General features: G+C 44.2%; 1 protein-coding gene across 5 annotated transcripts in view; it reads left to right on the forward strand.

The window, feature by feature from the left end:
* The window catches only part of LOC135225183 (plasminogen receptor (KT)-like), a 121,086-nt gene that overhangs the window by 69,552 nt on the left and 25,403 nt on the right, over window positions 1-26,131 (forward strand). The window contains exon 6 of one of the 5 annotated variants that reach the window (XM_064264466.1): window positions 1,615-1,800. The exons of 3 other annotated variants lie outside the window; for them this stretch is intronic. In XM_064264466.1, the coding sequence (XP_064120536.1) occupies window positions 1,615-1,617 (3 nt within the window). In that variant the 3' untranslated portion in view covers window positions 1,618-1,800. The remainder of the gene's footprint in view (window positions 1-1,614; window positions 1,801-26,131) is intronic. One more of the 5 variants, XM_064264467.1, reaches the window with a different exon arrangement.

Here is a 26,131-nt window from a genome sequence, read left to right on the forward strand (position 1 = left end):
TTCATCGGTAGGATTACTTGAACAGCGAGCTAGCTAGGCAGCGCCGGAACGAGACCGGGGGAGGGGGGGAGTGTCTGGAGGAGAGTGGACGAGTCGTGATCGCCTGGCCACAGCAACCAATCAGTGACCCACCACCTTTCGGGAGCTGTAACTAGCCTACCACTAAAGGGAGCAGAAGACGGTAGGCCAACTGACACCCTAAAAGGGACAAAGGCCCAGGCTACACACAACAAGACAAACATAAAATAAATGATGAGTAATTACTGGAAGAACTGCGAAAAGAGGAAAGGGGGGGACGCATCCAGCAAGAACCCAGCCTAACCCTCCGAGATCGGTACAGACCCGGTCAGGTAGGCTAGCATGGCCTCCAAAGGCCGTCATGAAGTGGACGGATAGAATCTAACTAAACCCTCCAAAATAAAAAATTCTGATCTGGTCAGATACGATAGGTCTAGGCTCTACAAACATGACACGAGAGGGACTCTCTGTCCTGTACCGCTCTCCCAGCAAGCATAATAGCCTGGGCAGGAGGCGGTAAGAGTGGGGCTGAAGGGATGGAGGGGCAGGACTGCCTGACCTACCTTCCAAAACCTAGCCTAGGTCTGGTCGGGTATGCCAGGGAAGGGCATCGCAAGGACTTCCAACCTCAACAAAGAATATGAATATTTTATCATAAACGTGCATATAATCGAGTGCATTACTGACTAACATCGAAAAACACACTAAAAGAATGTATGCATGAATACCGCGAGAGAGAGAGAGAGGAACCGCCCTCTCCACAAAAAACTGGCGTACTATAGGCTAGCCTAGAAGCCAAAACACACTACTCGCGTATAACACCAGAAAACGACAGGAGCTAAAATGATGGGGTATACGAAAACAGTAGTCTAAACAGTGAAAAGCAAACAGTGAGGTAAAAATCATAATATAACAATGGGAAATACTCAACTTAGATGAAGAAGCTTGGGGCTCTGGGGAAGACATGCTTCGCCAAAAACACTCGAAGAGGGCAGCGAGAAAAACACGTGCGGACACTGAAGCGTGCTAATACAGGAATGAAGCCTTCGGGCGGGAGTTGTAGTAGTAGCGAGCGGAAGGTAGACGTATAGTAGTTAGTCGTTGTAACGGCACCTACCTAGAGAGGGCTTTTGAGAGGAGTCTTCAAATTGGCAGAAAACCTGTGGTAGTGGCTTCCACTCGCCCTTCTGTTTATACCAACACCCTATGGGTGAGCGAGCTGAAGGTAGTAACTTCAGCATTCCATTTAGCTTTTTCTCTGGTATATTTAGCATCTATTTATACCTAGAAATGTGTGCTACAGGTACATTTCACTGGCCGACACAGGTCGAACCCAGAAATAATAATAATAATAATCTTGAGAGTAGGAAGACATTTCAGATATATAATTGTTTCTAAGTTTATTAAAGTCAAGCCAGTTTTTCTGTTGAAAAAATTATAAGAATTCAAGCACACTTTATTCTTTCAGAGGACATCAGTTGACTTCACTTTACACGATTATTTTAATTTCTGTTAGTTATTATAAACAGCTGACATTGCAGACTTTCATGTTTTTATATTTCATTAGCAGTTTAACTTGGATTACTCTCTTTTCAGTGATATCTGTACTTCTGTTTCTACTTTCCATGCATAAAACGTCCTTTGATGAGTACATCTCAGCATTAAAGTTGGTCCTTTTTTTGGATTGTTTATGACTAGATAGTGTGTCTCTATATATATTTAACTTGGGAATCATGATGATGAATATTTTGATGAACAATGGAAGTTGTGTGGAATATAAATGTAAGTTCTCCTTTCTCTTAAATTTTTTGTGTGGGCTTTCTCACTTACATTTTACTTACAAAAATGTGTGAGTGTGTTGCAGATGTGAGTTTTAAAGATTCATTTTTTTAGTTGACTTTTAGTAGTAATTTTTATTAAGTAGACCCAAATAATCTATTTGATAGTTCCTGCTCAAATGTTGTAGTGTCTTAAATGCTTTTTGAATATGGTTTTCTATCTTTTCGAAGTTGACTGTTTACAGTATCAGTTTAAATATTGATATAGTACGTACCGTGTTGTACAAAGGAACAGGTAAAAGTATGTGCAGCCATTTGATTATGATGAACTTTATTTGTTGAAAAAGCAGCTTACTAGCACTGATAATTTTGTTCTTGTTTTGCACATGGAAGAGGACAGCAATCTCACTTTAGTGTTTGAATGAAAAAGGACAGACTAGTTAATCAAAAGGTGTTGGCAGACTAAATTTGGAAGAGAACAGTAATGTAATGTCTTGGACACCTGAAGATTAACAAGATAGGTACAGAATCAAATGGTCAAAACCACCATTGTTCATACGCAAACAAACCTTCGGTCTTAACAATGGGTTAATTTTCTAGTGCCCAGCTGGATCCGGTTAAACAAATGAAGATGAAAATGCCAACGCGTATATTGGGTGAAAACTGGTCAAAGACTGCGCACACACGTGATCACGTTTAGTCTTTCCAAGTCTTTTTCTTAACTGCCTGGGTGAGAGCCGTGGTTGCCTTCTCTCAGCCTTTTACCCGGTTGTTTGCCCGGTTTCTCTATTTTGCTTGTCTGTGTGTGTGTGTGTGTGTGCTTATGTTGTTATGGCTCCCTCTGCCTCATCTTGGCCTCGCCAACGTATCTACTTGGGAACTCAAGGTTCCCGTTGTTCTTGTTTCCTGGCTTCTTCAGCTACAGACCAACACTCCACATGCAGTACGTATCGTGCTTATGTTTGTACTATAATGAATCCCTGCCCAGAATGTCGTGCGTGGCTTAAAGCGCAGTGGAAGTTAATTTACAGTAAGAGGAATCATTGTAGAGTTTCAGCTCTTCCTTAGTGGGAAGGGTTTTCATCGCCTCGCCCCAATGCTTTGTCTCCCGAGTCACACCCCATGATGCTAGAGTTGTTGTGCCTGAGTCCTTCCTTTTCTTCCATTGATTCGTCGTTGGAAGTATCAGGAGGCCCTCAGGCTGATTTAATGTGTAATGTCGCCCCCTCTTCCTCGGAGGTTAACCCCTTCCTTCTCACATTTTTTATCCCAATTGTGTACTTCTAAAGTATATATGCTAAAGGGATAAATCACCTGGAATATTTCTTCAGAAAAAAAAAAATTTTTTGTCAGGATAGTCTTCAACTATTACATAACTTCTCAAGGCCGAGTTTTCTCGGAAATTATAAAAACCAAGAGAAAATAAGAATTAAAGAATATATTTATTGCATTTTTATCTATATTTTTATTTTCATAATTTTTCAGTATAATAAAATAATTACACATGATATAAATGCAGGCTGTGCAGGAGAGGGTGGTTTATCATCTGAAATTATGTATTCTTTGCCAGCCTTGGTTATCAGGAATATTATCATCATCTTCATCTGAAGTATCAGAGTATTCTGACATCATATCACCATCACTTTTGCTCCCTGAATCGTCCATTCCATCATAATACTCTGTATCACTATCACTCTCACTACTCATGATAGTTATACCAATAATAATAGTATAGGGAAAAATCCACAAAATACAATAGAAGTCCTGACTGATGAAAGGATGCATCTCAAATGGCCAAGTGACGTCAAGATGACTACAATTTTCTATAAGAAGGCACTTGTATCCATAGAAAATGGCTTACTGATGGTGGGAGACTAACATAAACAACAGCAGAGTTTATTCGGAGTTGCTAGGAAAGATATAACAGAATTTCAAGTATACTCAGGCTTACTGAAGTATGATGGTTATCTTTAACCTGTGAATACATGGGGTTGAGCGGAAAGAGGTTAATTTGCTTCCCATGAAGGAGGAGGCTATTTCATCAGTTTATTATATTTCAGGTTCAGAGGTGTCCAAAATGGTGGTGCTCTGGGCAGCGCTTGGGCTACAGGGTTCACCTCCTTGGAGGGTTTGCTGACGCATTTCATGGATGCTCGCCTCACCTCTCAGCTCCCCCCCCCTCAGCTCTACCTCCTCCCCCTGGCCTTCTCTACGTTGGTGCCCAAGGTCAGCCATTTTGTATCGCTTCGCCAGTGAGGCCTGCCACTAGCTCGGGTCGGGAGAGGCTGTAACGTCTCTCTCAGCGCCGCCGGTGACGTCACTCCCAGTTCCATCGGTGACGTCACTCCCAGTTCCATCGGTGACGTCACTCCCAGTTTCATTGGTGATGTCACTCTCAGTTTCCTCAGTGCCGTCTCTCCCTGCTATGTTAACGTCGTCAGTTGGGGCTGCTACACTACCTCACTCCTCTGTGTCGTCATCATTTGCTCCCGTGACTTCATCGCTGCCATCCAAGACGTATCCTCTTCTTTCTGTGTTGTCTGCGTCCTTTCTTGCGGATCTATCCGAGGCTTTGTGTCAGGCGATTCTTAAGAGATTGGACTCTGTTTTGGAGGATAGGTTTGCTGCCCTATTGGCTGAGAAGGCTGTGAGCAAACGTGTTGCGTCGCCTCCCTCCTCTCCTGCGAAGAGGAGGTGTAAGGAAGCAGTGCTGTCATCCTCTCCTCCATCACCCCCATCTCTGCCGCGTCTGCATATCAACCATTGGAGGGTTAAGGATTTTGCCTTTTCTTCATCAATGAGTGAGGAGTGGCACGTCCGTGTTCTTGAGAGTGATAGTGTTTCGTCCCCTGTGCAATCTGCTGTGGCTGCATCATCCTCCTCTTCAGGACACGAGCGTGTTGCAACCTTGCACATACATGCACGTTGGTGATTTATCTGCTTTTTCTGCTCCACGGGCTATTCGTCGTCGTAAGGATCTTAAGGCGCCTGTGAAAAGATCGAAAATGTGAATGCGGAAGTGGTGCAGCTGGGGGTGTTTACCTCTCCCTCCCGTTGATGCTGTTGTGGGTTTGACTCTGAGGAATTCTTGTTCTGCATCAAGAGTTTGAGATGCTTCTCCATCGCACATACGTGCGTCTGCTCTGCACAGATGTGTACATGGACATGTACATGCATCATCTATTGCAAGTGTTCGTAATAGTGTTCCCAGTGTTGTGATTGGTTCATTGCAGGAGTTGGTGCGTGGCCCAAGTCCTGACAGGTCTGCTGGTGCTTCAGGTACTTTGGCTGCTGGGTCTACAGTTGGTTTGCATGAGGAAGGTGTGTTGGATAAGCCTACATCATCTTCTCGTCGTCGGTCTCCCCGGAGCAGGAGGAAGGAGACATGAGAGTTTATGTCTTCCTTTACCAAGGTTGTTGATCTCATTTGTGGGTTCAACAATTTAAAGACTACGACTTGGGCTCAGTTGTCTTTCACTCCTACTTGCTTGGAAGCTTTGCTGTGGGCCATGCAAGATCCTAAGTCTTTGTTTCAGCTTCCCTTATTGGGGCATGTACAGTTGGTGTTGCAAAAGGTGAATGTTTCTGTGTCAGATCGGGACAGGTCTCTTCAGTCAAGGGGTTTTTCCAAATTGCTTCCTTCATCACTCACGAGGCATAGGAAGTATTATGCTACAAACACGTTCTGCTTGTTGCCTCATCATCTTAACCCAGATGTTATATGTCTCAAGTCAGGGTTAACTTTGGAGCAGGTTAGGTCGGTGGCACCATCCTTGTCTCCGCAGGATGCCTTGGCTTTGGAGTCTACGGCAGCCTCCATGTTCCAGACGGTGTGTCATGGTTAGACTTGTGGTCGATGGCCATTGCCAAGATTACGTCTGACAGGTCCCCATAAGGGTTGGTGAGTGCTTCTTCTCTTGCCAGTTTGTTGCAGTCTGGGGGCAAGGCGTTTTCATATCTTGTACATCTTAGTGTCAATTTGTGGGCTAATCTTCTGATCAGAAGAGACGTGGCATTGTCCAGGATGGCAAGACTGGTTGACCCTGAGTCTTTGTTAATGATCAGGAATGGGGATTTATTGGAATCTCAGTTCCTGTTTCCTCGGACTGAGCTGGGGGACTCGATAGACCGGCGGCGAACTGACACGAAGGACAGGTTAGTGCACCAGGCTGTGTCCAAGTCAAGAGTCTCATTCTCGGAGACGTCCCCATCCTCCCCCTCCTCCTCCTCCTCCTCCTGTTCAGCAGCAAATGCAGAGATCGGCACCTGGTAAGCCATCTAGGAGTTTGGTTTTGGCTGGGCCCTCTCGTCTCAACCTAAGTTGGAGGACCAACGTCCCTTTCGGTCCTGCTCTTGCAGGTTAAGGAGGGGCTCCAGGGGTAGAAATAAGGGGGGTCGTCAATAGATTGGGCACCTCTCCCTCTCCTTTGTCACAGGTGGGGGGGTGCCTGGCAGCCAGTGGGCCAAGTGGCAGAGTTATCGGGCAGAGAAGTGGGTAGTAGATGTCCTTCGGGTCGGGTATCTACTACTGCTTGACTTCGCCGCCTCGTTCTCGGACAGAACTCTGCTCAGGCGAGTGTATCCCTCAGATTCTCCTAAATTCTTAGCTCTCTGGGAGGAAGGGCAGAAAATGCTGGACAAAGGTGCGATAGAGGAAGTGGTGCGTCCGTCTCTAGGGTTTTACCTGTGATTGACCTATCCACCTTGAATTATTTCATCAGGAAGATGAGGTTCAAGATGGAGACCCCACGATCGGTGTTGGCAGCTGTGAGGGAAAATGACTTCATGCTGTCGATAGATCTAAAGGACTCATACTTCCAGATCCCTATTCGTCCATTGTCCAGGAAGTTCCTTCACTTCTCTCTTGGAGACAAGGTTTTCAAGTTCAGAGTCCTGTGCTTTTTGTTGACCGCGGCCCCTCAGGTGTTCACAAGAGTGTTCTCTCTCGTCTCAACTTGGGCTCATGCTTAAGGGATCCGTTTGCTGAGGTACCTAAATGACTGGTTGGTGTCAGCGGGTTCCAGAGAGAAGCTGCTGCAGGACAGAGATCGCCTGCTTCAGTTTTGTCTGGAACTCGTCATTTTGGTGAACCTAGAGAAATCAAATCTAGTACCCAGTCAAAGGATTCTCTATCTAGGCATGGTCATCGATACGGCAGCCTCGAGGGTTTACCTGTCAGATCAGAGGTTAGAGAAGTTGCGAGTAGTGGCGCGCTACTTCCTGCCGCAGCCGGATCAGTCAGCTCATCAGTGGCAGATTCTTCTGGGGATTTTATCTTCTTTGGAAAAGCTGGTCCCTCATGGACGACTTCATTTTCAGTCTCTTCAATGGAGACTAAGGAACTTCTGGTCTCCGGTGGGGGACTCACCCCTGATAAGGATACCTCTGTCTCTAGAAGTGAGAGATCTTCGTTGGTGGTTTGACAAATGAGAATCTCTTGAAGGGTGTTCCTCTGCGTTCTCTTCCTCCGGATTTCCTTCTGTTCTCAGATGCCTCCCTCACAGGTTGGGCCACTCATTTAGGTGGCCTCATTACTTTGGGCATTTGGAGTTTGGAGGACAGACATCAGCTATCAACGTATTAGAGTGAAAGGCAGCCTTTCTGGGTCTGAAGGAAATTCGAGAGGAAGTAGAGGGACATTCTGTTGTTCTCATGTTGGACACCACGTTGGTCACTTATGTGAACAAGCAGGGGAGCCTGGTTTCGTGTCAACTTCATCTTTGACAGCCGAGGTTCGCCAGTGGGTGGTCAGCAATGCGGTGGAGCTCTGAGCCAGGTATATCCCAGGGAAAAGGAATGTGGTCGTGGACAAGCTCAGTCATTGTGATCAGGTCTTAGGCACAGAGTGGTCCCTTCATCAGGTTGTGGCAGACAGGCTCTTCCAGGTTTGGGGAAGACCTATGCTGGACCTCTTTGCAACCTGGTTCAGCAGGAAACTAGAGGTATTCTGTTCGGTGGTTCCGGATCCTCTGGCATTAGCGTTCCAACAACCCTGGAACAACTGGAGGTGTATGCTTTACCTCTGTTTTGTTGATCTGCCAAGTCCTGAACAAGATGATGAGTTCATAGTCTCAGGATGACATCATTTGCTCTGTATGCTTTACCTCTGTTTTGTTGATCTGCCAAGTCCTGAACAAGATGATGAGTTCATAGTCTCAGGATGACATCATTTGCTCCTCTGTAGCTGCAGGTGGAATGGTTTTCAAATCTGCTGTCATTGTTGTCGGAGGTGACAAGGGAGATTCCCCCGTGGCGGCATCTTCTTTGTCAGCCGCATGTAGAAAGATTCCACCAGTCAGTAGAATCTCTGTCTCTTCACGGTTGGAGGCATCAAGTATCTCCTCCGAGCAAGAGGCTTTTCTCAGAAGACAGCAGAACATATGTCCAGCAATCGCAGGAAATCTACCTCTACCATTTACCAAGGTAAATGGGTTTTTCTCCACTCAGAACCTCTGTTCAGCGCATAGCAGACTTTTTGGTCTTCCTCAGGGATGAGATAGGCTTGTCTGTTTCTGCCATGAGAGGCTACAGGGCGGCCCTGAGTTTAGTGTTACGTCTTAAGGTATTGACATCTCCTCATCCTGGGAACTCTCCTTGCTATTTAAGGGGTTTGAGCAGTCGTGTTCTCTAATGGAGTTCAAGTCTCCAACAAGGGACGTTTCCTTGGTCCTGAGAAGTTTCACTAAAGCTCCTTATGAGCCTTTATGTCATTCATCAGACAGGGACTTGACACTCAAAACAGTTTTCCACATGGCCTTGGCTTCTTCAAAGAGAGTGGGGGAGCTTCTTGGCCTGAGTATGATGTGAAGCACACCAGGGGTTGGGGGACAGTATCCTTCGAATTTGTCCCTGAATTCATGGCTAAGACCCAGAATCCCTCAGTGCAGGATGACAGGTTCGCCTCCTTTTCCATTCCATCTCTGGATGACTTTGAGGGTGGTGATTCTCAAGATCTATGTATCCTGTCAGGGCTCTGCATTGCTATCTCAAGAGGACACTACATCTTAGGCCAGGTTGTCGTAGGCTTTTTGTTAGCATGGTGCGTTCAAAGAAAGAGGTGTCCAAGAATACAATCTCTTTGGTTACGTGAAGCTATCAGACAGGCGTATTTGACTCTTGATGATTTCACTGCCGTGTCTGTGCAGGCTAGAGCACATGACGTCAGGGGTATTGGTCCATCTCTGGCTTTCAAGAATTTGGTGTTCATAGAGTTTTGAGCGCTGGTACGTACTTGGTTACGCCAGTCCACGTTCACCTCTTTCTATCTTAAGGATGTTGCCCACAGATCTATGGACATTTTCCTTAGGTCCTGTGGTGGCTGCCCAACAGATTGTGTAACTCATCGTTGCCTTTAACTGGGCACATTTGTATCTTACCTAGGATGATTGTGTGGAAGAGAGAATGAGTGAGTTGGCTGGTTTCTTTCCTTCTCTTGTTCCTTTCCTTCTTCCTAAGGGCAGGTTGAGGAATAGACACATCATTTGCTGGACTGGTCTGGTACGGGTGAGTAAGGTAGTCATACTGGTAGTTTGGTTTCTTTGTGTTCAAATAGTCAAACCCTCTATTCAGTAGCATATTGTACTCCACTCTCTAGCAAGGGGGAGTGAGGAGTAATAATGAACCCTGATGCATTGATTTCTTATTGAATAGTCAGAGTTTCTCTTTAGTTCCATATTGCAGTGTATCTTCCCATATATATCATTGTATGTAACCCAGTGGCTGAGTTATTGGATATCAGTTTATCTAGCTTCTCACGGACATCAGTCCCTCTCCTGTTGATATTTCTTTTGGAGTTGAACCGGTGGGTTGGCCCCCAGCCAGTTTAGGATGTCTGTACCTCCCAATAAGTATAAGTCTATCCTATTGTTAAAACCGAAGGTTTGTTCGCGTATGAACAAATAACAAATTTTCTAAGACAATTTGTATTTTTCATAGCTACGAACCTGAGGTCTTAACATTTTACTGCCCACTTCTAGCTGTCCCTCCATCTTCTTATGATATCCTGGGTTGGGAAAGACTAAACCCCATATATACACACATTGCCAAATCTCACAGATTCCTTGCCTTTTCATCTCCGATTGTTTAACCGGATCCAGCTAGGTGCTAGAAAATTATCCTATTATTAAGACCTCTGGTTTGTAGCAATGAAAAATACAAATTGTCATAGAAAATTTGTAATTTTTTCTTAGTGAATAAAATTGTGGATGCATCTTGAAGTTATAGTAAGTTATAGTAAGTTATTTAAGTTTTATTTTTCTAAAAGTGTTCAGTTATATTGGAAAGAAGTCGATGAATATGAACATAACTGGACAGTCACTCTGGTATGCTTTATGCCAGTTTTTTCACCCTTGCATTTCATGTTCTTTCTAAAATTAGTGTTTTCTTCTTGAATCTAAGACTGTACAATACATTTATCGTGTTTTAAGCATATTACTGTACAATTCATTTATCTTGTTTTAAGCATATCACTACATTTATTGTTGCTGTCTGTATTCTAAATCTGTTGCTTTTGCAACTTATTGTTCAGTTTTACCATTTTAAAGTGAATGTTGCAAAGATATGAAAAATTAGGTGCAACTTGTGATTTTTGAAAATCCACATATTTGTTATTGCATATACCATTATGTGAATGGTTATGTCCTTGCCTAGGGTCACCTTTGATTAGAATTCAGATCTGTGACTTCTGGAGGCTATGTTTTTGTGTATGAATCATCTTAACTGGCAGCAGTTTAGGTATCCAAATACATAGCAGTAGCTGCCAGTTTTCTTTATTGGGAGTGGGCCTTTGCTCAGTTACGTCATTGGCTCTTTTTGTCATTAATTTCTGAGTATGACATGTTCATGTTGCAGCTAAAGGTAGTTAACTATTCCATTTTCTTTATTTCAGTGCAGGAACATCTACCTTTCTATTTTCCTTAATTTCATACTAACATCTTTCTCTGTCATCAGCTCATGATTGTTGTTGGCACCATATCTTTTCTGTCATGGAACCCTAGCTACAATTGTGGTTAAGTTTCTTCATTGAGAGTTTTGGAGTTGCATAAAATCTACTGTATTTCCCAGTGTTATTGTGTTTTGGAAGGGGTAGACAAAAATTGCATTATTGTAATGTTTCATAGGTAAAATATTGAAGCCCTGTGACCTGTCAGTATTTTTTGGGGGGTAAATGGCTACTGGATTCTTAAGGATATTCCATAATCCGAGAGGGTTTCAGTATTCTTATCATGTCACTGCAGGTGCTATAGGAAAAGTTTTACATTATACAGCACCCAGAAAATTGTTTTCATTCAGCAATGCCTCTGAATGTGAAAATGATGTGTGATTGATGGTGTGTGGGTAGTATGGATATTAGATTTTAGAGCATCCATTTTTTAGAGATGTGTGGGAGTCCTTACTATGAGTTAACAAGGCTTAAAGAATAAATAATTCAGATTACTACAGCTACAGAGTATGGTATTTATACCAGTTTTTACAAGCTGTATCAATTTTTGGCCAGCTGCAATTTTGTCTTACGTGATTGTAGCCTGCAGTCATGCACTTGAAATGACCCAAATTACATCACTCCTGAGAATTTCATGGTCTTTTATTAAATGAAATGCAAACTTGGCACCTGCTACTTCCACTTCCTTGAGGTCATAAGAATAGTTCATTTCAATCTTCCAAAATGATAATTTTTTCAGGCACTGAGCAATTTTATTTTGAGCACATTTTTATAATGGTATGCACAGCCTCCCAGAAGCTTGTATACAAACATTTACTGCTTCCTTTTCCATTCAGATTTATTTTCTTTCAAGTGTCTAAACTGATGTGGTTTGCTATAATGTGTGACTTTTATTATATTAAGCAGCACTAATATTCTTTTCAGTTTGATAACCTAAGTGATACCTGGAACCTTATGTTGAATGAATAATAAGCTAAGTCTCAGGGAGCACTTGTTTGTGGTGTTTTTTTGTGATGTGTGTAGCTTGCAAAAGTACTGTTCCTTTTACAGATTAATAATACATACAGCTTTTTTGTGTGACTTATTTTAATGTCAGAAGGATTAAGACTTAAAGGCTTTGTGATCACAGCATTTTTCACTCACTCTGCATTTAAGGAATGAGGTGCTCTGGCCTGGAAAGGTCAACTTGCAACACTAGTAAAAAACACTGTATAGTCACGATAAATGATCAACTGCCGATGTTTATGAACTGAAGTAGTAAAGTGGAAAATGAAATTGAACACCTTTATTGCACTTTCTGAACACTGGTTTACACATGCAATGCAATTTTTTCAAAGATATTCTACAGCATTTTCATATAGCTCAATTTCCAGTACAATTAACAAACCAATGAATGGTACTTGCTTACCTAGTGTCAGATCATCCAGTAATTATATCCAGAGTTCCTTTTGGGAATTAATAATCTTGAAAGATAGTACTGTAGATCTATGACAAAAGTAAACTCATTTTGCTACTGTTTTGTGGTTTTCCTAGGCATTTTAGGGTGACGTAAGATGCTCTAGCTAATAAGAGATTGCCATCCCAGTAACTCACAATGTTTACATCCAATCAGTTGTGCTCATTGCTATAACTTTTGTTTATATTTACTACATATTAAAGTTCTTTAAGACTGATGCAGTTAGGATTCCTTGTGATGTAAGTCCTAGTTTAGTAATTATCCATATATATTTCCTCCCTCAGCAGTGAGTTTTTCCACCTCTAATGCTATTATAGATTACCTGTGCAATGGGTTCATGACCCTAATTAAGCCATCTATAAATTTTACTTATTCTCATAGATTGGATTTCTTGAAGCAATTTATTGTGGCTTCTTTTATGTATGTGGATTTTTGCCTCACATTTGCTTTTCAAGATGTGATAGTTTTTGTCAGGTCCATAATGATAAGCTATTAGGGAATTGTCCTTACTTGGGTCTTCTTACCTGAGCTATTTAGGGAATTGTCCCTACTTGGGTCTTCTTATCCTCAGGTCATTTTATTTTCCAATTACAGGCATAGTATGAGTCTTTAAATTTGGATTTTCTCCCAAGACTACTTGCCCTAAGTATACTTTAGGAAGCCCTCGTTCACATAAGGGTTGTCTCACCACATGTACTATTGATTTCTGTTAAGTAGCAAACTTCTTATCAAATAAGATGCAGGTCCTTATAGACCTATTACTTGGGATCTGAAGCCTGATAGTTGGGGTAGGTTAGAGGTGATGTTCAGTGATTTTAAGAAAGGGTAGAGACCTTTGGAGGACAGAAACAGTCTGCTTTGGGAAGGAGTTCTGTATTCCTTTTCTTTCATATTTTGATGCTTTCAGTAAAAAGTGTCCAAAGATATTAGGAATTAAACATATTGAAAGATTTTTATGGCCATTAACATACACACATGCACACAAACAAAACTGGTCACAAATTTAGGCCTTCTGTCCTCTTACTAACTAACTGGACTAAGTGCCAAAACCAGGCTTCCCTGTGAGAACAGCGCAGGTTGTTTTTGTCTTTGGTGTCATTTGCTAGTGTTACATGTGACACTAGTATCTTGTTAAAAGATTAACATTTTTTATGGTTAAAAAATAATTATCGTAGGTAAAGAGAGTTCCGAAACCCCAACTAACCAAGACGAACCCACTATAACACTAGGAACATCACTTACCTCAACAGATGACTCAACATGTCCGTGAATGGTCACGGGCGTGGCGGACGTATGTACGTGAGATAGGGGAGAAACTCGATCACTTGAGATCGAAGGAGAATCCCTTAGAGTCGAACTCTTGGAAGCACCAGTGAGAGAGCCAGGCAAACATTCCTGCTGCACCAACTCCGCGCTCACGACCTTTGACCTCTTGACAGGCGCCTTGAGATTCTTACGGCGATGACTAGGCCTTGGAGAAGAAGGTAGAGGACGAAGCATCCCCTGCAGATCGCACACGGGAAGGAGCACTAACACTGGCCGAAACAACAGCACCCTCGGGAACACGTCCGCGTTGTTCCTCCCTCGAAGGCAAAAGAAGGGCAGAGTCCTTAGCCTTCCAACACTTGATACGCCGACGGGTTGTAGAGGGGGAAGAGCGAGAGGAAGACAGCACTGGTTTCTTATGCGCACTCTTCTCAGGAGGCAGGGGACGAAGCAACACGTTTCCTACCAGTCCTCCCAACCGATAAGGCAGCCAATTTCACATCCAATACATAGTCCAACCTCTGAAGCACTGCCTGGCATATGACCTCAGACTGATGTGCCAGAGAAGGCTCCGAAGACAAGGAAGGGAGATGTAGCGAACTGGGCGGCAGTGATGACATCACGGCTGAGAAAGGCGGATCAGAGGAGACGACTTTGAGAGACGTCATCGATGGGAGTGACGTCACAAGTGGTGGTGACGTCACGGCTCCCCCTCGGTGTGAGGGGGAATCAGACGCCACTGGCGGAGGAATACACAAAGACGGATCCTGTGACGTCATCGATGGGGCTGATGCCACAGCGTCACTCCGACTCGAAGCGGCAGCAGACACTGGCGGAGCAATACAAGATGGCCGACTTCTGCTACCCACGTAGACGAGGCCAGGAGGAGGGGGGACGGCCTGGCCAGACCGGGGAGGGGGCGTGCAAGCCTCCACAAAATGCACTAGCAACCCCTCCAAGGACGGGGGACCCCCTAGCCCAAGCGTCTTCCAAATCGCTGCCATTTTGGACGCCTCCGACTCTGGAAGAGAAGAGATTGATGAAAAAGCCTCGCCCTTCTCGGGAATCAAATAAACTCCTGAGGAAGAAGGGGCTACATTACAAACATTAGCCTGGTGGCCTCCCGATACTTCCATCGACGAATCAATGAAAGAAAAGGAAGGAGACGCAGGGACAACGCTACTAGTATGGGGGTTGACTACTGCAGGAGACAAAACATCAGGAAGAGGCGAAAAACCTTCCCAAGTAGGAAGAGTCGAAACACTCCAATGTTCTCTCTTGCCATAAAACGACCTCCACTGCTCCTTAGACCATGCCCGGCATTCCGTGCAAGGATTCGTAATAGTACAAAAATTAGGAAGACACCTACTGCACGTTATGTGAGGGTCGGTCGCTGCCAAAGCCAGAAAACAAGAACACGGAAAAACTGGAACTCTGGGGCACATACGCTGATGCCGAGAAGGAGCAGAAGAAGCCATAATATCAGCCAAACACACACACACACACACACACACACACACACACACACACTAAACACAAGCGAAACGGGCAATGAAGCGGGAAAAGGCCAAGAGTGGTTAACACGACTCTCGCCCAGGCGGTCAAAAGAAAAACTGACGCTTGATCATAGGTCACTGGTAAATGGTCTTCGACCATCCTTCACCCAAGCTACGCATGCGTTGCCAGATATCACAAGATTCCTTGCTTTCATCTGTTTTTTAAGCGGATCCAGCTAGGCGCAAGAAATTATCCTATTGTTAAGACCTCAGGTTTGTAGCTATGAAAAATACAAATTGTCTTAGAAAATTTGTCATTTTTCCAATATTAGGCAGAGCATTTGTCAGTTTTCATGAATGGCAGTACTCCAATAAGAGGAACTACGTGATAGTGTCTTGAGTAAAAATTTTTATCCCAGAAATGTGGTAGAGCTGCCGGGTGCACTGTAGGCAATACTTAAGGGTCTTTGCAGTGTCCTTTCGGCCTCGAGCTGCAACGTCTCTCATTTCTTTTACTTTACCTCCATTGATATTCTTTTTCTTCCATCTTCCCTCTGATAGATAGAACAAAATACTGTACTGTATGTAAAGCATGTAACATCAGTACTGTCATATCTGTAAAACAGGAAACCTTACAGACATTGCCTAGTTTTCTAGTAGTGTTAGATAATGGATTTGTCAACTGGCACAAAACAGAGCCTCTGAGCTGGAGGTAATACCAGTAACCTCTAGTAATTACTTGTTTGTATTTTGATAGAAACATTGCACTTACAATATCCAATTTATGTGTGCTGTGTGTTGTCACTTTAAAATTGATATATGTAACTGAATTCACTCCATCATAATTTTTACATGGAATAATTTCTGTGATTTACCAGCAAAGAAAATGCAGGATCATTCAGTTGGAAACTTGAGACCTAGTGTCATTATTTAAGTAGAGGCACAGTAAATCTATTAGTGATTGTTGCTGTGAGCCTTACTTATATTGATGTAGCCTAGTGCTCAGTATAATGATTTCCTGATGTGAAGGGACAGGGCTGTTGCTTAACACTTTTAGAAAATAGTTGTGATGTGATGGGATATCTCCAAGGGTGCATGTTTCAAAAACAAATGTGTCAGATATGCCTGTTTGAGGTATCATCACCTTTGAGATGCATTTAATTTTAAATTCCAGCCTCAGATATTTAAATCCCTGGGTGAAGTACTCTTTCATATCTCTTACCACAACTTGCAAATGCCACCACTCTTTTGTATTGCAGTTCTTGCTCTCAACACTACACAGTTCTTGTCTCCAACTCTATTTACAGGACATGAATCTCGTACCTCAGTCCATTATTCCCCCCTCATTATGGGACCACCTTGACATGGTGAGGGGGCTCTCGAACCTTAGGAATTTCTTCCCAGGTTCAAACCCAAGAGTCCCATAAGACATTATATATTTTTGGAATAAAATTTGTGGATTTTTCCACTTTCGTTCGTCAAAATTTCCACTATCTCATAAATAAGAAAACATATCATAACTTGGATTGGAGTTAAATCCGAAGCTAAATAGTGGGAAATGTGCTAGATCCATCATCTACCCGACAATGTTCGGACCTGGTTTTCCAGACAGAACTATTCTGTGGAACTGGACCATGGATTCCCGGGGGGCCTGGTTTTAGGGTTGGAACTCTCTGCATTCTGTCCAGTTTGCCCATGATGTGGTTAGGATGGGGATAGTAATTGTATTTCGTAATACTCTTAGTCCTACCAGGTGGGTATTGCTAACACTTGGGCCATATAAAATCATGTTATGCCACCCCCTTTTTGGGGTAGGGTAGTGATGTGGACATTTGGGAGTCATTTCTCACTTGTGCCATTGGCAGAAGATTTAACTTCATGAAAAGCCAATGATATCTTTTCAAAATATATACCTATATATATATTTTTTTCAACTAATTTTTTATGATATACATAAAAAGTTATTAGTGCCCCTGGGCCCCTTGATGGACAGAATTTGGCACAGTTGATGACCACTGGAAATTTATCCCTGAATTTCCCTCAGTCAGTTCAAAATAATAATGTAGCAAAGGAACATCCAGTTCCAAATAAATTATATGATCTTAAACTCCCAGCAGGGCCCATAGAAATTATACAAAAAAGTAAAAATCAATCAGAAGATACAAACATAAAAACAATGGAACCATACGTACCAGAGAAAGGAAACAAATCTGATACACAGATAACCCACATAAGGCAATGTCCAAAGAGAAATAGCAATTATTGTCTTAATCCAACACTGGTGCATTTTAATCATCTTTTTGGACCAGGTAACTGGTCAAGATTTCTAGTACTTAAAGCTGAAAATAAAATATCAACAGCAATACAAGAAAACAAATTATTGAATATATGTCCAACACAAGAAATGGAATGCCGATATATTAAAGAAAAGGAAGGGTTACTTCAGGTAACCACAAAAAAACAGTCCACCACCTTTTTTAAATATAAAAGAAATAAATGGCACAAAAATAACAATAATAAGTCATGAAACATTAAATTATACACAGGGCACAGTTATTTTACCCAACACTGAAGAAGAAGGACTAGACTACCCTCAAAACAATTGATTCTTGACTCCCTTAAGTTAAGATACAGTAATAATATACATGATTTAAAAATCTATTCAATTCCAAGTAGGAAAGATAAAATTAAACAAAATAATATTGCAAAAATAGAATTTACAGGCCAAGATCTCCCACTCAAAATTAAAATTCTTGGACAAAGTAGAGAAGTGCGTCCATTTATACCAAAACCACTTCAGTGCACTCAATGTTCAAAGTATGGGCACACATACAAAAAATGCCATAATAAAGCAGTATGCGCATCAGACACCCATACTACAAATTGGAAATGTATTTCTCCAAAATGTATTAACTGTGGACGATCCCATCATGCAAAATCTAAGGAATGCTCCTTTTATCAATAGAACACAGAGCTCCAGTTGTTGATGAATAGAACAGGAATGTCAGTCAAAGAAGCTAGACTTGAGCTAAAAGTAAGAGGAGTCAGTAATCCATCTAAAAGCCACTCTTTCGCAAATGTAACGAAAAATCTAAATATCTATCACATTAATAACAAACAACAAGATAATATAAAGGTACAAACTAATTCTCATATTAATAATGCTGAACCCCAAAACAAGCATGTTGATATATCCACCAGTACCACTAATAACATAGAGGATTTAGATATCCATGGAAAAGAAATTCCAATGGAAGAGGAGTCAAATAATAATAATAATCGAACTAACAAAAAGAAAAGAATACTAGAACGAACCCCACCTAAGGGAAAAAAAGTGAATATTGAAAATTACAATCAATCCAAAGATACTCCAACTACACCAGGAGAACATTTTAAAGAAGATATTGTACTAACCCCATCACAAGTGGAAATACATAATTACCCTCAATCCCAATAAAAAAGCAATATTTTGTACATGAACTTCCCTGCCAGATATATACTTAGCTTAGGTCTCTGACGTCACGACAGAAATTCAAAACTCGCGGCACACGCTACCGGTAGGTCAGGTGATCTACCTTACCCGCCGCTGGGAGGCGGGTGTAAGAACCAGTCCCCCTTTCTTGTCAGATTATTTTCTGTCGCCGGCTGGACAACACCTGTTGTTCAGTCCTTACGATAGTTAAAATTCGTTCTCGTTGCCGACGATTTGGATTGGTGAAGTACCCTTTGGTTGTTGGCTTGGCATACGCTTTTTGGACTGTGTTTTTGGATTTTTCTTTTGGATTTCTCTTACATATCTATAATCATGGATGATTTTGAAGTTTAAGAAACCTAGTTTATTTAGGGTTTGTTCAGAGAAGGAATGTAAGTTGTAAAGTTAGGCTTCCTAAAGCTGCATTTGATCCTCACTCGGTATGTGAGTCGTGTAGAGGGAAGGAATGCTCTTTTATTAACCCTTGCAAAGAGTGTGAGAATTTGGATGAGGATGGTTGGAAGGCTCTCTCTTATGTGAGAAAGTTAGAGAAGGATAGGGTGCGCAAGGCTTCTTCAAAGAGTTCTAGTAGATCGAGGGTGAGTGAAGTTGACGCTGAGAATCCTGTAGTAGAAGTAGTTCCTTCTCCAGTTTCAGCCCCTGCGCCCAGCTTTGAACCCGAAGATTCGTTTTCGGAAGTTGCTTCTGAGAGCCTCGATCAGGAGTAAGGAGAGCCTCGCTCGCTCTCGACAAGGTAAGAGTGATGATAGTGCAAGTGATCAGTGCAGTGCCCCTAGTGCAGTGGAGGGTGCGTCTGACCGCTCACTAACGCTTCCAGGCCTAGACCTCTTCCAGACTCCCAGACCCCAGTGGAGGAGGAAAGTCGAAAGCCGCAGGAAGGTTAGGGAGCCACCCCCACCGGTCAGGCGTCCCCTCGGCAGTTCCTGTTGCTCAGTTCCCAGGCTGCCTTGGATCGAACGCCAAGAAGAGTTATTGCGCCAGTGCTTCTCGTCATCTTCGTCGCCTTCTCCTCAGCGTAGATGGAGCGCATCGGAGTCGTCTCGCCTCTCAAGAGGCCCTGGAAGGATCCTTGCGCCCTTTTTCCTTCCAGCCCCGAATCCTTCGCGGAAGAGCCAGAAGTGGAACGCAAGAGAACCAAGATTTCGTCCGGTTACGCTTCTCCTGTTCGCTCTCGGACTTCGTCCCCTGTAGAGGAGTTTAAGAGATCTCCTGCGCGTATCCTGGCGGTCTGCAGCGCAGATTGCGGCTTTAGCGGAGTCTATTGCCGGGACTTCTCATCGTCGGAAGGACGACTCACTTCCGGTGAAGAAGTCTAAAAACGTCCTTCGGCTAAATCTCCTTTGGCTAGAAGAGCTTTTGAGCCTGTTAGTAGGAGGTCAGAAGTGCAGGCTGGAGCTCGGGATCTTCTCCGAGTAGGCTCTCCTCTCTTCCCAGCAAGAGTTGTGAGCATGTAAGGCGTAAGGAGCCAGACAGGCTCTCTCCTCAGGATTTCCGCTCCTCTTCAGTTAGGCGCCAAGAGCTTGACAGACGTCAAGAGCCTCGTTTTCGTCAGGAGCGAAGGAAGAGTTCTTCGCCTGGTGGCCACTCTCCTTTTGACGGACGCTCGGAGCCTAGTAGGCATCAGAGCCTAGTAGGCGCCAAGAGCCTGGTAGGCGGCAACGGAAGTTTTCTCCTCCGTTAGATCACTCCCGATGGATAGGCGCTCAGAGCCTTGTAAGCGCCGCGCTTCTGACAGGGATTCATCTGTGGAGTTTTGTCTCCCCCGTGGCAGGCGTCAAGAGCCTGGCAGGCGTAGTGAGGATGGCAGGCGCCAAGAGCCTAGCAGGCGCAGAGAGCCTGATAGGCGCTCTCCCTTATCCAGACGCTCTTCTGTGGAGTTAGAATCTGTTTCCGACAGTCGGGCCTCCACTTGTAGGCGCTCTCCTAGTAGGCGCTCCCCAAGTAGGCGCTCTCCTAGCAGGCGCTCACCAAGTAGGCTCTCTCCTGCGAGGCGCTCTCAAAGTAGGCGCTCCTACCTAGTAGGCGCTCTCCAACTAGGCGCTCTCCTAGTAGGCTCTCTCCTGGGAGGCGCTCTCTAAGTAGGCGCTCTCCTGGTAGGCGCTCTCCTGGTAGGCGCTCCCCGTGTAAGCGCTCTCCCGGTGGTTTTTCTTCCAGTAGGCGCTCTCCGAACAGGCGCTCTCCAAGGATTAGCTCTCCTCCGGGCAGTAGAGCTTCTAGACGTCATTCTTCGGTAGAATTTGTTGCTGATTCGGAGGAAGATTTTGCCCAAGGATGCTTCGGTTTTCTTCGTATAAGAGACTTACAGACCTCCTCTTGCAAGATTTTGGGGAGTCTCTTTCGGCCGTTGCTCCTCCGTCTCCTCCTTCCTTATTTTCAACGACCAATACGCTCAAGAAGTCTTCAGTCGTTAAGATGAAGCCTACAGTGTCTTATGAAGAAGGCTATGAAGAACTTTGACGACTGGTTGCTTTCAAAAGAAGAGAAGGGCAAGACAGTTTTTTTCTTTTCCCCCGTCCAAGCTGACGGGTAAGATGGGGTTCTGGTACGAGTACAGAGCCCTTGGTCTAACGCTTCCCTCTTCTGCAGACTTCGGACTTCTCTTCGTTGGTCGATTCCGCACGTCGCTCGGCGCTGAATTCTGCGAAGACGACGTGGGGTATGAGCGAGTTGGATCACCTTCTGAAGGGAATGTTCCGAGTCTTAGAAGTTTTTAACTTTCTTGACTGGACCCTGGGAGTGTTGGCTAAGAGGACTCAAGAGCAAGACACTCTTTCGCCTGAAGACCTCCACGCAGTTCTGTCTTGCATGGACAAGGCAGTGAGAGACGGTTCCGGGGAAATTGCTTCACTTTTGGTGCAGGAGTGGTAAAGAAGAGGGCCAGTTTTCTGCTCTTTTTTCGTCACCAAGGCGGTTTCTCACGCACAGAGAGCTTCCTTGCTGTATTCACAGCTTTCCCCGCAAACTCTTCCCCAAGAGACTATTAACGATATCTCCAGCTCGTTATCAGCAAAAGCGACGCAGGATATGCTAGCTCGCTCGGCTAGAATTCCGAAACCTTCGTTTCAGCAGAAGACGAAGAAAGAGGCTCAAAGTAGGCAAGAACCCTTTCGAGGAGGACCTTCGTCTCGCTCTTCTTCCTCCAGAGGTTCGAGACCACCTAGAAGAGGAAGGACCTTCTCCCGGTCTATTAGGGCCAAGAAATAGTTCGGGTCGGGGGTCCTCCAGACAACTGTGGGTGCCAGACTTCTGAACTTTGCAGATGTCTGGGCACGAAAGGGGGCGGACAACTGGTCCCTCGCGATCATCAAGAGGGGATACCTCATTCCCTTTATTTCGAGACCACCCTTGACCACCACTCCAAGGGCACTGGTGGCCAAATACAAAGACCCACTAATGAATCAAGCCCTCGCTCTAGCGGTAGAGCTGATGTTAGAGAAAGAGGCAATAGAGATGGTTCAGGACCCCTTTCAGCGGGGTTCTACAACAGTCTGTTCCTAGTTCCCAAGAACTCAGGAGGATGGAGGACCGGTTCTGGACGTAAGCGCCCTGAATGTCTTTGTGAAGAAGAGGAAGTTCGCTATGGAGACGACGTCATCAGTCTTAGCAGCTCTTCGTCCCGGGGACTGGATGGTGTCGCTGGACCTTCAGGACGCTTACTTCCATGTGCCGATCCATCCTTCTTCTCGCAAATATCTCAGATTCATGTGGGGAGGAACGTTTTTCAGTTCAGGGCCCTATGCTTCGGCCTTTCCACGGCCCCCCAAGTATTCACAGGACTGATGAAGAACGTTGCCCAGTGGCTTCATCTCGAGGGAGTGAGGATTTCCCTCTACTTGGACGATTGGCTTATCAGGGCCAAATCCAAGGAGAAATGTCTGGAGGACTTACGAGTGACGTTGGATCTAGCAGCTTCTCTGGGTTTGCTAGTGAATTTCGAAGTCACAGCTAATCCCAGTCAAGAGCGTATCTATCTGGGGATTCTGATGGCTTCTCAGGTTTTTCGGGCGTATCCGTCCCCAGAGAGGATAACCCGAGGTTTGGAGAAGGTAGCAATCTTTCTAGAGAAAGATGTATGCACAGCGAGGGAGTGGATGAGTCTTGTTGGGGACACTCTCCTCGCTGGAGCAATTCGTTTCTCTAGGAAGGTTGCACCTCAGACCCCTACAGTTCTTCCTGACGAGGAACTGGGATCGGAAGTCTCAAGGTCTGAACTTTGCGTTCAAGATTTCGCAGAGATAAAGGAGGATCTACGTTGGTGGCTAGACCCTCTATTGTTCAAGGAAGGCCGGCCTTTCCTTGCAGGTTCGGAACCCCAACCTAGTGTTGTATGCAGACGCTTCGGACAAAGGTTGGGGAGCTACTCTCGGGTCGAGAGAAGTGTCAGGCACCTGGATGGGGGATCAGGTGTCCTGGCACATCAACAAGAAGGAGCTAACAGCGATTTGGTTAGCTCTCAAGACCTTCGAACCCCTCGTAAAAGGGAAATATGTTCAGATCAACTCCGACAACACTACAGCCCTGGCTTACATTCGGAAACAGGGGGGGACTCACTCTTTCTCCCTGTACGAGACAGCGAGATCGCTCCTCTTGTGGTCAGAGGAAAGGAACATAAGGCTTCTCACCAGGTTCGTACAGGGAGAAAGAAAATGTCAGAGCGGATCTGCTAAGCAGAAGGAATCAAGTCCTTCCCTCAGAGTGGACTCTGCACGCGGACGTATGCCAGGAGCTGTGGAGGACGCTGGGGCTAGGCCCCATCTCGATCTATTTGCGACCTCCAGGAATGCGCGGATAGATCTATACTGCTCCCCTATTGCAGACCCAAGAGCAGTGGCAATAGATGCATTCCTGATGGATTGGAGGAATCTGGATCTTTACGCGTTCCCGCCTTTCAAGATTATAGGGGAAACGTTAAGGAAATTCGCAGCGTCAGAGGGAACAAGGATGACGTTGATAGCTCCGTTCTGGCCCGCCCACGACTGGTTCACAGAGGTACTGGAATGGCTGGTGGATGTCCCAAGATCCCTACCTCTAAGAGTCGATCTGCTCAAACAGCCCCACTTCGACAGGTTTCACAAAAAACCTCCCCGCTCTCAGTCTGACTGGATTCAGACTATCAAGAGTCTCGTCAGAGCTAAGGGCTTTTCGGCAAAGTCTGCAAGGGCTATTGCCAATGCACGTAGACCTTCCACATCTAGAGTCTACCAGTCGAAGTGGGCTGTTTTTCGACGCTGGTGCAGGACTCATAAAGTTTCCTCCTCCAGTACCTCTGTGACTCAGATTGCAGATTTCCTTATCTTCCTGAGGGAAAAATGCGGGTTGGTTGTCTCCACCATCAAGGGATACAGGAGCATGCTTTCCTCAGTTTTTCGTCATAGAGGATTAAACATATCTGAGGACAAGGACCTCCATGATTTAATCAGATCGTTTGAAACGGTTAAAAGAACCTCCTCCTTAGTGCCTAGCTGGAATCTTGATGTCGTGCTGCTCTTCCTGAGGTCCTCAAGGTTCGAACCTCCCCATGCTGCTTCGTTCAGAGACCTTTCGATGAAGACTCTTTTCTCTGTGCGTTAGCGTCAGCGAAGAGGGTCAGCGAGCTGCAGGCTCTAGAAGGTGAGGTAGGTTTCCAAGGAGGCTCCGCGGTTTGCTCTTTTCTTCCGGCTTTCCTAGCCAAGAATGAAAACCCTTCTTCGCCGTGGCCCAGGAGCTTCGAAATCAAAAGCTTATCCTCCTTAGTTGGGACAGAAGAGGAGATCTCTTTGCCCGGTGAGAAGCCTGAAATATTATCTTCAGAGGAAGAAAAGACTTGCCGCTAATGAGAGCAATCTCTGGTGCTCTGTAAGGGACCCCAGTTGGCCCTTATCTAAAAATGCACTCTCATTCTTTATCAGGAATATTATTAGAGAAGCACACACTTCTTGCAATCAGCAACAGTTTAACCTTCTGAAAGTCAAGGCGCACGAAGTACGGGCCATCGCGACGTCTTTGGCTTTCAAGAAGAATTTGTCATTACAAAACCTTATGAAGGCCACTTTTTGGAGGTGTGAATCAGTCTTCTCTAATCACTACCTAAGGGACGTATCGATTACGTATGATAAGTGTTTTGGGCTAGGCCCGTACGTATCGGCGGATTCAGTGCTGGGGCAGGGAGCTGAAACACATCCTTTTTAATCCTTTTTCCCTGTTAGTTTTAAGTTTGAGTTTTTTGGTTGTACGAAGGAGGTTGCAGGAGGCAGCTCCTTCTTTCGTATACTAATGTTAGTATTTGGTTAGGTGATCGGTTGTGCTTGAGGCTCCTTGCAATTGGTAGTGATAGGCTCTGGCATGTAAGCGGGTTGATCCCCATTGACCAGATCCTGCTTGGATTCTGCCAAGTAAGTGGACTCAGTTCCCATTGGTAGACCCAAAGAGTTCTTCAGCCATAGGTCACGCCCTCGCTGAGACTCTTTAGGCAACGCAGACTAATAGACAGTAACTATTCAAGTCTTCTGCCTAAATCAGGTAAGAACCAGAGGTTTATATTATGTATTCCTTTAACATGTGTTGTCCCCACTTTCTAAGTAAGTATGTGTCTCTTTCCCTCCACCAAGGGTGTCAATCAGCTAAGTATATATCTGGCAGGGAAGTTCAATGTACAAAAAATGATATTGTTAGTATACAATAAAGTTTTGTACATACTTACCTGGCAGATATATACGATTGATGGCCCGCCCAGCCTCCCCTCAGGAGACAGGTGGAAGAAAATAACCTGACAAGAAAGGGGGACTGGTTTCTTACACCCGCCTCCCAGCGGCGGGTAAGGTAGATCACCTGACCTACCGGTAGCGTGTGCCGCGAGTTTTGAATTTTCTGTCGTGACGTCAGAGACCTAAGCTAAGTATATATCTGCCAGGTAAGTATGTACAAAACTTTATTGTATACTAACAATATCATTTTAGACAGTAAAGAATCAATTAATCACTCTTCATAGTTCCCATCAAATAATGCTAATGGAAATCATACCATTAAACCAAACCAAAATGTAACTATCACTCCCCAACCATCCACAAGATCCAAATATTCCATTAACAACAACAAAACAAATAACCCCTCAAACCAACAGTCCTTATCACTACAGAAAATGCCTAATAGAATTACAAAACCAGAAATTTCCAAAGCCAGATCAAATACTTCTGAACCAATAATTAACATTACCAAACATGCTTCGTCTTGTGGTTGTAATGAGTGCTTTGTAAGTACATATAACCAACTAACTACCAAGACAGAGGACACAGTACAAAATTGTATAGACAATTTTACTAAATTAAGGAAATGCCCTTTAACACACCAACATGAGAACGAATTATGTTCTGAATCCAAATCCTGAAAATACAGAAAGGAAATACTAAAATAAAAAATAGACTTATTAATATTCAATTATGAAAAACAAACAACTGTAGAATCTAATAACCAACATACAAATACAACAATTAAAAAACCACAAAGAAATTCAAATGCATATAAACTACGAGGCAAAGTAAAATCAGCAATCAATTTACAGAATTTAACACCAATTCCTCCCAATAATGGAATATAAAATTATTCAATGGAATATAAATGGCCTCTTACCCCAACTACGTCTGGGTGAATTACAAAGAATCATACGAGACTACAACCCAATGTGCATATGGCTACAACATATAGGAA

The sequence above is a fragment of the Macrobrachium nipponense genome, chromosome 13 (assembly GCF_015104395.2).
Source record: "Macrobrachium nipponense isolate FS-2020 chromosome 13, ASM1510439v2, whole genome shotgun sequence".
NCBI classification, from domain to species: Eukaryota; Metazoa; Arthropoda; class Malacostraca; order Decapoda; family Palaemonidae; genus Macrobrachium; species Macrobrachium nipponense.